Below are 12114 nucleotides of genomic sequence, written 5' to 3' on the forward strand. Positions count from 1 at the left end.
TTGCCCTGGGTTTAGCTCCATCTGAAAAAAATATATCCCCGCTGCTAGATCCTGCCACTACTCTGTTTTTGAACTCGACTTACTTATGAGTCAACGTCTGAAGGCAACTGGTTGCAATGGATTTAATTCTTCTTTTATATTTCATAGGGGTATCAGAGTAAAAGGGACATCTTCTACTTCACATTATGAAGTACTTTCTGTTAGTCTATCTCAAAATCCCACTAAAATACATGTTTGTGCTTGTAAGGTGAGAACATTTGAAACAGTAGAAGGGGTATAGATACTTTTGCAGGACACCATAAATCATAAGAGATCTCTCAGCAAGCTTGCTTGTTAACATTATGGCTTTCTCAGGTAAGGACTTGGCAAAACTTTCTACCACCACATGTGTTCATTGCTTAGAATGAAGTTCTTTAAACCTAAAAAAAAAAGAATTTGAAAATCCACATTTTTGATTTTTGTTTTGCACACTTTAGTTTTGTAGATAGAGTAGCTTTGGTCTTTATGTGTGTGCGCAAAATGTAGATGTATTGATTCCAAATTGTCAAGAAGGACTGTCAAAGTTTTTTAATCAATTATAGACAAAAGGCACAAGTTGAAATAAGCATGTATTCAAATGTTTCAACTTCCTTATGAAATACTGAGTAATTAAGTTTTGCTTCTCAAGGCTGGTGTCATTAGATAATTCAGCCCTTCAGAAAACAATTTTAGTGGTACATGAATAATAGGCTTTAACAAACAATATTTTGCTCCAGTCAGATTTAAAATACCATTCTCAGACTTTCTTTAAAAAAGGGAATTTCAGGCATCTTTAGCCTTATCTATGTAACATGATTTTGTGGTATTTATTAGTTGTGTCCACAAAAGGAAAATGCTATTGACAATTTTTTTATATGTTGTCTGGACCTTAATGTTTTTCATTTAATACATCACAAATTCCTGCTTGAACACGGTCTCTGGGAATTTGTTTCTCAGTTTAGTACAAGACCTTACACACTGGCAAACCACAAACCAGTGTTATTTGTAGTTTATTCCAACCATACTGAAAGATTTCTGGGCATTGGAGGCTTAAATTTTCAACAAGGCCATTTAGCAGTGCCCACTGTGGTATTCTTTTGTGTATTTTGCAGGCATTCACTCTTTCTTCTCACCATTTCTTATTGATTAAGACGTTTTGCTTGAATTGTGTTTCAGTCAAATGGTCTCTTCTGATTCGGGCATCAGGCCCTGCCAAGCTGTACGCATATATAGAGCCAAGGTATCTAAAACCAAAAAGTTCCAATAGTCATGTTGGGTTTTTCAGACATAATAAATGAAACATTATTTTAAGTGCAGGTAAAATAAACAGAATGTAGCGGTATGCAGCAGCCTACTCTTCTCATTGCCTTACAATTACAGTACAGTTTCAATAACTGTGTTTGAATGTTTCTGTGCCTTGGTCTTTTACTTTAGATTTGAAATAATGTTTAAAGTTATTTGCGCTAAAAGAAAGCCATAAGAACAGTAAGTAAAGATTTTAAGTTACATACAAATAAAAATAAAAGGTATAGTTTGAAAATGTCCCTGGCTAATGCCTCACCTATCCCTCAAATGTAAACTTTGTCTTCAATTTGTTTTTCTCTAGCTGTGGTGACAAAGTAGAAAACTGTAACACATTGGAAAGCATGAAGTGAGCATGAGCAGAGATGGGATGTTACAAGTAATTATGATGGGGCACAATTTAGATACAACACAATTAAGTACAATCCAATTAACAATAAGCTTGCATTTGAAGCAATACCAACACGAGGGTTTTGTGATGCATTCCTGCTCTAAAAAATAAAGGTTAAAATCAGATCTACCGACAGGGGTACAAACAAGTCTGTTGTCCCGGACCCAGGATAAGGGGCAGGGTCCCAGTCTGCAGTGTTAAAGCCAGAGCAAAGCAGATGTAAGACAACGTGGAAGTGGCTGCCCACCGTGGAGGGTAGAGACACAGTAAAGCTCACAGTTTAAATTAACTGCATCGCCAACTCTGTTGTCAAACACTCCACCCCTCCCCTTCCCCCCACTAGACAGTGTGAGACAACTGCATCGTAGATGCAGATGTCTGTCTCAGGCACTGGCAAAACCTGTCAGCGGGCCTAGTTAAAATACTTTAGAAACATTTAAAATTTTTGAGACGCTGAAAAAACATAATTTTTGAAATGAATTGGAACATACAGTGCTTCTAAAAGGCTGTACAGAACTTCCGTATGCTCAGATTTTTACCTGACATCATCAGCTGGTGCATTTGTTTTCTGGTTTTTCTGAAATTCACAAGAAAGCGTGACTCACCTCGGGTGTTGCTGGAGAGGCGCTTGCGTTGGCTGGTAGACGTGTTGTGTGGTAGCAGGGTGTTTTGCTGATGATTGCTGTCCAGCGGGCTCGTGGCAATGATGTTATCCTTGTATTTGTTCATCAGGGCCAATTTGGTGTTGTCATTCACTGCAAACAAGTAGGAGGTAACTACAGACATGAGGGAATGATAGCAAGGACACAAACTGGTATTAGACGTGAAAACAACCACTGAAAAAATTAAGTTTTTCAAAGTCAGTTCTAGGGAGAGAAAAATTGAGCAAATGCGAAAGAAAAAACATGCAGCTTTTTGTTTACTGGGGGAAAAGTCTAAATTAAGTGTGAGAAAAGCTGGCTTGAAATTAAAACTAATTACAAAAACTGTTGGAGCATATGTGAGACTCAGAGAAGGAAATTATACATTTCTGCAAATACTGAGGCAATTCTTTCAGCAACACAACAAAACTGCTAATTTTATAGAATTATATGGCGACATTTATATTTTTAAACAAGAATAATATGCTGAATAATTATTTATTAAATGTGATTTATAAGACTATATATATTTAATATCAAGGTGGATGCAATTGTTTTGTGCTTATGATAAAAAAAGAAATAAATGAGAATACAGCTTTTAGCTGCGTAACAATAAGTCTGCGTAACAAGAAGAATGTTTCTCTGACAATATTGGATAACTGCTCTGAAGAAGCTAGCGTCATACAGTCCAAATCACGAACACAATAATCGTATTCCTTACTTGTTCATGAAGGCATAAAATTATTCTGATTCTGATGGGTCATAACTGATTTCTGTTTAGGTCTATATGTTTGTTTATTCAATAGGAATTTGAATGCCATTTTGTTAGTTACCTCTACAGTTTTTATATCTATCAGCATTCTGCACCTAGCCAGCGGCCTCCACTGCCTCTTTCTCCAGTTCCGTGCATTACCCATTTAAAATGCATAATGCAAGGATTACGCTTCCATTAGCTGCAGGGCCACGCCATTCGGATTTTAGAGGAACACTGTGTGCAAGCACTTTCACCATAACTGATCACTTAATGAGTCCTGCCAGTAAATTTGAAGCGTATTTTAATTCAGAGCATATACCTGCCATTGAACAGTTCACAGGAGTTGTGTTGATGAAAAAAAAAGAAAAGCTCTGAGATAGAATTACTAGCTGGCAAACAAGTCTTGTGAATATTTTGAATTTAAAAAGAAAGGTTTTGAGGAAAACAAAAAAAGAAGCATTTTAAACATTCAAAGCCAAATTACTGGCTACATAAAAGAAGGAAATAACATTGAAAATCAAAACTGTTTATATTTCACCCTAACCCAGAATCCAGAACAAATATGCTTTACCTTTGCTCTACTGTCATTTAGCCAATGGCTATTCACCATAATAAAAATAAACCTTTCTGATTAAGAACAAAATCTAATTAAAAATATTTGCTCTAAAACTGCAATTACAGCAAGGTAGTTATTCTAACTACACAGTCTCCCATCTAACAGCAAATGTAACTTTTTCTTGTTTTAAAAGAAGGAAAAATAAATCATTTTCTTATTAAAGTGAATGTTGCCGGCATCAAATTTGATAATTTATGTTGAAGTGATGATTAAATAAAGCCTCATTTGCATGAGGAAGATTTTACATCCTCAGGCATAAATATAATAATGATAGAAAACTGCAGGATTACTTCTTGAATAATAAACTAAATTTGTCTTGTCCGTGGACATAAAAAAAAGTTCCTTTCACTGTATTGAGCTTTGCAGGACTAAAAATTATAAAATGTTAGCAGCCGTGTTGTAAGACAGTTAAGAGGAGTCAAGAGATTAAGGAAAGAAGCTTTAAAATCATTTTGCCTTGGCAGATACCCATTCGGTTCATGATGCCACTTCACTCTCTGTGAATCATTTTCTTATTATTGATTTATTTTCCAACTCAGTACAGGACAAAAGACTTTGAAGGGTGCCCTCAAGTAAATAAGACAACAGAAACAGCTAAGGGGTGAGAAGTGGGGCAGCTACTGCTGCAGAGGTCATGTAAGAAAAGACAGAGAATTGAGAAAACAGATGGCTGCAGAAATACTTTTAGTCAGGGTTTCAGTTAGTTGGTCTGGCCAGCTTGCATAATTACTAGAGAAAAAGCTAGATTTTCCCTTCAACTCAGCTAAGGAAAGTGCTATGGCCTTTTTTGTTTGTTTTCATATATATACAGGTCCTTCTCAAAAAATTAGCATATTGTGATAAAGTTCATTATTTTCCATAATGTCATGATGAAAATTTAACATTCATATATTTTAGATTCATTGCACACTAACTGAAATATTTCAGGTCTTTTATTGTCTTAATACGGATGATTTTGGCATACAGCTCATGAAAACCCAAAATTCCTATCTCACAAAATTAGCATATCATCAAAAGGGTCTCTAAACGAGCTATGAACCTAATCATCTGAATCAACGAGTTAACTCTAAACACCTGCAAAAGATTCCTGAGGCTTTTAAAACTCCCAGCCTGGTTCATCACTCAAAACCCCAATCATGGGTAAGACTGCCGACATGACTGCTGTCCAGAAGGCCACTATTGACACCCTCAAGCAAGAGGGTAAGACACAGAAAGAAATTTCTGAATGAATAGGCTGTTCCCAGAGTGCTGTATCAAGGCACCTCAGTGGGAAGTCTGTGGGAAGGAAAAAGTGTGGCAGAAAACGCTGCACAACGAGAAGAGGTGACCGGACCCTGAGGAAGATTGTGGAGAAGGGCCGATTCCAGACCTTGGGGGACCTGCGGAAGCAGTGGACTGAGTCTGGAGTAGAAACATCCAGAGCCACCGTGCACAGGCGTGTGCAGGAAATGGGCTACAGGTGCCGCATTCCCCAGACCTGGGCTACAGAGAAGCAGCACTGGACTGTTGCTCAGTGGTCCAAAGTACTTTTTTTGGATGAAAGCAAATTCTGCATGTCATTCGGAAATCAAGGTGCCAGAGTCTGGAGGAAGACTGGGGAGAAGGAAATGCCAAAATGCCAGAAGTCCAGTCTCAAGTACCCACAGTCAGTGATGGTCTGGGGTGCCGTGTCAGCTGCTGGTGTTGGTCCACTGTGTTTTATCAAGGGCAGGGTCAATGCAGCTAGCTATCAGGAGATTTTGGAGCACTTCATGCTTCCATCTGCTGAAAAGCTTTATGGAGATGAAGATTTCATTTTTCAGCACGACCTGGTACCTGCTCACAGTGCCAAAACCACTGGTAAATGGTTTACTGACCATGGTACCACTGTGCTCAATTGGCCTGCCAACTCTCCTGACCTGAACCCCATAGAGAATCTGTGGGATATTGTGAAGAGAACGTTGAGAGACTCAAGACCCAACACTCTGGATGAGCTAAAGGCCGCTATCGAAGCATCCTAGGCCTCCATAAGACCTCAGCAGTGCCACAGGCTGATTGCCTCCATGCCACGCCGCATTGAAGCAGTCATTTCTGCAAAAGGATTCCCGACCAAGTATTGAGTGCATAACTGTACATGATTATTTGAAGGTTGACGTTTTTTGTATTAAAAACACTTTTCTTTTATTGGTCGGATGAAATATGCTAATTTTGTGAGATAGGAATTTTGGGTTTTCATGAGCTGTATGCCACAATCATCCGTATTAAGACAATAAAAGACCTGAAATATTTCAGTTAGTGTGCAATGAATCTAAAATATATGAATATTAATTTTTCATCATTACATTATAGAAAATAATGAACTTTATCACAATATGCTAATTTTTTGAGAAGGACCTGTACATACACTACCAGTCAAAGGTTTGGACACACGTTGTCATTCCATGGTTTGTCTTTATGTTTATTACTCCTTCGGGGAACTCTTTCAAGGCTGTTGGAAAACTATTTCGGGTGACGACTTCACCCTGAAGCTCATTGAGAATGCCAAGAGTGCGCAAAGCAGTAATCAAATCAAAATGGGGGGGAGAGAGAGAGAATATAATATATGTTTTCAGTTAATTCACACATTTTGTTTGGTATATAATCCCATATATTTTTGCTTGTTTTGATGTCTTCACTATGTACCTACAATGTAGAAAGTAATGAAAATAAAGAAAAGCCATTGAATGACAGAGGTTTGTCCAAACCTTTGATTGGTAGTGTATATACATGCATTCTTGAATTTAGTCATTATGACATGAATTATTGATTACAATTCCCCTACTTTAGCAAATTATTTAATCAAAAAACTGCAAAACATTTTATTAGTAAAGTTAGGCAATTTTAAATATGGAACATTTAGTAACCTATCAAGTCAGTTATTATATGCTAGATATCAAGAAAGCACGGTTCCTACACATTTTCCATTTCAAAATGCTGCACTTTTCCAAAGTGAGTTTTTATTATCTTTTCCCACAAATTATTAAAATACAATGTTCGAGTTAACTTCTGAATCAGTGTTGTGGTAAAGTACTTTTTTACAGTTTTTTTGCATTTGGAATTTGAATGACAATCATAGTATTTAATCAGCAAACCAAAGAGATCACTGAGTTAGCCAATAAAACTAAAGATAATGGATGCAATCAAAAAATAAAATAATGTAAAATGTATTTTTCAGAAGTTATTTTTGATAATGATAAATATAATTAAGATACAAAACTAACACTTTTCCAAAGTAATATTCTTTTTACTATACTTGTCCAATACACTGTTTATATAAACCCAAAGAAAGACTGGAGGACCTTTTAAATAATTTTTTGGTTTCTTTGAGGCAGTTTTAGAGTTTCACTCATTGGTTTTCGTAGGTCTGGCAAATATATTGATTCTTAGAAAAAAGAAGATTTATAGCCTGTGAGATATAAAAATGACTCGATTGCCAATATTGATATAAATTTCCAAATTTCCATGTGGTGGCACTTAGTTTTTGTAAATGGTCCTAAAGACATCACTCAATCAGTCACTCACTCACACACTCACTCACTCCAATATTAATGGCTACATTAATTTACTGTTTAGGCTACAGTTTGACTAATAATCATACAAAATGAGAGAAAAAAAGTTACAAAACTCAGGATACTGTTGGACGCTGCAGCTGAAGCTGACATCAAGGCATCAAACAGAGCATGCTGAGCCGATAAACGAGGAGCAGAGTTGTTTAGCTTTGAAAAAGAATTAACGCACAAACAGGACGAATAATGGACAGAGTGAGTGATCTGACTGCTTTATAAACCAGCTTTTATTCGGATCTCGAATAATTTTTTATATATAAATGTGGTGCCTATTTAAAAAGTTGCTTCTGTAAGCACTTGTCACTAAGTGTTCGTCTCATATCTCAGAGCTCAGCTCATATTTGTGATTGTTTAGTTGTTGGCAGTCACAACATTTTCCCAAAATATTGATTTTAGTTTGTTCTGTTAGAAGACAGGCACCAGCCTAATCTACTGTTTTCACAGTGAGGAGCCAAACTGCAGTATAAGCTTTGTTTTGGAGTTGGAGTGGTTAAAAGTCCCTTATTTGCGTTATGTGGGAGGATATCTGTGAGGTTTGTTTTTATCCTGCTATTTCTTAAGAAGGAGCATAGTCTGAGTCATGGTTTATCACTGCACTATACGGTCAAACTTTATTAAAAAGAGTAGGAATCTAATTTTAAATATTATAATTCACACTGTATATTGAGATAAGGCCCAAATATATGGAGAAATAATTTTTTGCTGAACCCTAGGACTTAACACTGTTCTTTGTTGCTCAAGCACAAATGATAAAAGTAGGACACCAAACCTACGTTAGTGATGCTCTCTTCTTAGCTAAGTGGAACTCAGTCAGGTGATAATTTACTGTGTTTTTGTGTGTTTGTGTGCAAATATCCCTTCTGACGTTGCAGAAAAAAAAGCAATTAGGACCATCATTGCACACACAAAGACAGTAGAAGGCAGCTTTTAAAGGCTTAATAAAGGGTTATCATGTTGATAGTAGAGTACAAGGGTTTTTGCACAATGTGTTCCAGAGACAGACCATGCATGTCATAAGAGAAAAAAAAATGTCATTGTTCATTTATATTTTCGGCTTCTGTTTGTGATTTGTTGGCTTCATTTATGACCATCTGCTCGAATTAATTTGTTCTTTTTTTAGCTGACATTTTATTATAAACTTGTAAAACAATTTCCTCCGATTTTTGCAAAAGTCTAAACATTCCAAATAGAAAAGAGCTTTGAATATTTTGTAGAATAACAGGAAAACACTTTGAAAAACATCAAGATGACTAAAAGTGGCTCCATTCCTTTTTATATCTAATTTATGTTACAGAATGTTTTAGAAGAACTGAGACTCTTTTCCTGTTCTGTTCTGTCTTTTCTGCTCTGGTTGTTTCTGCAGTCTACTAACCTGGTGTGAGGTCCATATTATTCTTGTCATTGCAGCCCTGAAGGGAGTCCAAGGTACGGGTGACTTGACTGGCGAATTCCTCCCCGCCGTTCATGCACTCTCGCTGCAAATGGTGACGCAGGTCTGTAATGTCGTACTCATACCTGCAGATGAGAGTGATTTCAGTTACAGCTGGATTATATTCACCTAACTTTAGATTTCCAAAAGGACATCATTTACAGTTTAGAAAAATGAGTTATAGTGCATTTTCTTATCAGCTTTTAATTGTTAAAGTCAGTCCCTCCGACATGTTTGAACCTGCCCTCCAAGTACCCGTCCAAAATCGGTGTCTCCCGGATGCTGAGGGTGCCACCAGAGTTTGGCCCCTGACCCCTGGAGTTCCTTAGGCTTTCCCGTGCCTGGCCTCCCATCAGCACTGATGGGATGTAGTGTATCTCATTAGCCGCCTCAGCGCTGGCACTCTTTTGGGGCTGAGGAATGCGACGTCTCTTACACCAGCGCCTGCGAGTGTACAGGATGAGGACGAGGCACAGGACGGACAGCAGAAGGGCAATCATTCCACCCTGATGAGAGAAAAGGGAAGCGTTTGGATCAGAGACAGAAAACAAGGGGAGAGGAGAAGGAAACAGAGAGCACAGTCATAAAATCCAGCCAAGGCAAAAATAAATCAAAGTCAAACTCCTAGAACCAAGAGTACGGTTTATGAAAAGATTCCAGCTACAGTTGTTGAATATACCTACAATACTTTAAGTGAAAGTAGCTCAGATTCTTACCATTCCACTTTCAAACAAAGAAAAAACAAACAAAAGAACTCTTCAGCTTATTTTACCAAAACTGGGCCAAGTGAAAGGTATCAGCAGCCAAAAATTGCATGACCAATGACATCAACACCACACCAGCAGCTGATGCCTTAAAAAGCCAAATTATGAAGAAAAAAAAAACTGGACACTGGGAAAGTCACCAGTCCGTCACAGTACAATACAGACACACAGCACAAAAAAAAAGGAAAACATGAACACAAACGCACATATAGCTAAAGGCAAATTAGAAAGACCATTTGACCCATTAGTCATGATTTTGGACTGTGAGAGGAAGCCAGAGTGCCCAGAGAGAATGTATGCATGGACGGGCAAAACTCCATGCAGAAAGACCCGATGCTGTAATCTAAACCCCCAACTTTCTTGCTGCAAAGCAACAGTGCTATCAACTTTGCCACCACGTGGCCCCCTGCAGACTATATAGAGATATAAATGTCAATTGTGATTTTATATATCTGCTCATTCTGTGTAGTGCAGAGAGGACTGATAGCAAATGACTGGTTCGGGTCACATAAGCACTTCCATTTGGCTTTTTTTCACTCTGATTTAATGACTTGTGAGACACTCTACAGGCTAAGGGGATATGGCGACATCTACACCCACAGAGGCTGAGAGTTGGTACAAGATGGACAGATGAAGGGCGATGAGCCTGCCCTGAGGACAGGTTAGTAGAGAAGACAGAAACTGAATCAGACAGAAACTGAGGAGGGAGTGAGGCAGCGAGAGGGACGGGTAAAAGAGAGCTCTAAAATGGCAAGACTAGAGTCAAAAAAATCCTGTCAAGAAGCAGGATATGGATCAAAGTCAAGGCACACTGCCTGTCGAAACATAAGAGAGTGCATGAGCGATTGTCAGTTTGATCATGTCTTTTGTGAAAGACAGTTCATTGGATGCTTTGACCTATTCTGTTTCTAATACCATTATTTGCATGTTTAAGGATATTTAAATGATGTAGAGTAGTGACTTGAAGCATGGGGCCATAGGTATGATTTTAGGGCATAACAGTACATGTTCAACATGTGCAGTCTACCTCTTATGCATACCTTATTTGATGCTAGCAGCAAGGCAACCAAATGAATAAAAATGAGATACATTGTGCAATTTTGAAAATGTCAAACAGAGTTATGAAAATGTCAAGGTGACAGTACAGAGAATCAGACAGCAGCAATTTACCACCAGGGACAGATGTATTTTAAAGAAATGAATGAATCCTTTACTGCAAAAATGCTAAAATTATCGAGCAAACAAACCACAAGAGTTCTCTCTTTGGATAAATGCTAAATCTTCAAAATTTAAGGCTGGGCCATTATAATGTCTTTATATGTGCAAAATATTCTCTGAAAAGCCCCCTGCTGATCCTACATGCATTGAAGCTCTGAGGAAAAAACAGAAGGAGTATTATTTCTTACTTTTTTTTATTTTCATTTGTTGCAAGTTACATAAGGAGCAGAAAGTTTAACTTGATTTTACCACCCCTCAGTGAGTATTTCTACATACATATGTCAGAATTATTGTCATTAACTTTGTATTTCCTAACACAAATACTGGATTAACATGTATCTGTAAGTCAATCATCCAATAATGAACACAGGGTGGTAGGTTTTCTAATATATCAGCAGGCAACATAAAGAAAAAATAGTCAGTAAACCAGTATCTGCCTGATAAAAAAAAAGTAATAACACGATCAGAAAAGAATAAGCAGGACTAAGTGAAACAAATATCTAAGGAATTAAATTAAAAAGGTGAAAAACAAAATTTATGGAAAAATTATCAAATAAACCATGGATTTCAGTCAGTAATTTACATACAGGGATCCTCTTGCCTAACATATTAAATGTTAAGCTTGAATAAATCTGCATTTCTGTTGCTTACATTAATTTAAAATGGCAAAAGCAGAGGCCTATTTGCACGAAAATTAACAAATTACTCTATGATATCGGTCCCTTATGCAGTAAATCTGCATGCAGACTGGTCAGAAAGGAGACTCGAGTCATTTGGTTTGCAATAATTACATTTTCAGCTCTCTGCAAGTCACTGATAATGACCCCTATTGACATTCACAGAAAACAATTACTACACTCCAAATAAAATAGCTCCTTGGGAAAAAAAGACACAAGGAAGCTGTGATTTCTCTCTCTGAAAAGACTTAATTTTGAGAGTATGTGAAGCTATGCAATACAAAGTTATTTGCAATGGATCAGTTCAATTAAACAAAATAGTAGCACTCTTTCACTTGAGCTAAATATGTACATTAACCTAAAGCTGTATTAGAATGCTGTTTTGAAAGTGGTACAGTTCATAAAGAGAAATTAATTTAAAATAGACAACTAACTTTCCAGTCATCAACAGTTCACTGTTATTTTGCATTCACTTTAATAAGGTAATACCTCTACGTCAAATGTCATGCTGCATTGACCTTTCACATGTTTAAAATATGTGGGTTGCTTTTAAAGCACCTGTGTTTTGTATAGTGTGTACGTGCTAAGATTAGTGGAACAGAATTCACAGTTTTCATGTCACTTCAGCTCTGATAACAAATTTTCTTAACATTTTTGAAGTACCTATGACATTGAATTATTGCGATAAATCCAATTACATTTATGGAAAGCAAACATTAA

At 37.1% G+C, this 12114-nt stretch overlaps 1 protein-coding gene across 4 annotated transcripts in view; it reads right to left on the bottom strand.

The window, feature by feature from the left end:
* astn1 (astrotactin 1) overlaps positions 1–12114 on the bottom strand; it is a 523796-nt gene that overhangs the window by 366161 nt on the left and 145521 nt on the right. For 3 of the 4 annotated variants that reach the window (XM_047368541.1, XM_047368540.1, XM_047368539.1), the window contains exons 1-3: positions 8991–9236; positions 8679–8821; positions 2317–2466 (exon numbers count right to left, since the gene is read on the bottom strand). In XM_047368541.1, coding sequence (XP_047224497.1) covers positions 2317–2466; positions 8679–8821; positions 8991–9235 — 538 coding nt within the window. In that variant the 5' untranslated portion in view covers position 9236. Of the gene's footprint in view, positions 1–2316; positions 2467–8678; positions 8822–8990; positions 9242–12114 lie in introns of those variants that run through there. The other variant, XM_047368543.1, reaches the window with a different exon arrangement.

The sequence above is a fragment of the Girardinichthys multiradiatus genome, chromosome 6 (assembly GCF_021462225.1).
Source record: "Girardinichthys multiradiatus isolate DD_20200921_A chromosome 6, DD_fGirMul_XY1, whole genome shotgun sequence".
NCBI lineage: Eukaryota > Metazoa > Chordata > Actinopteri > Cyprinodontiformes > Goodeidae > Girardinichthys > Girardinichthys multiradiatus.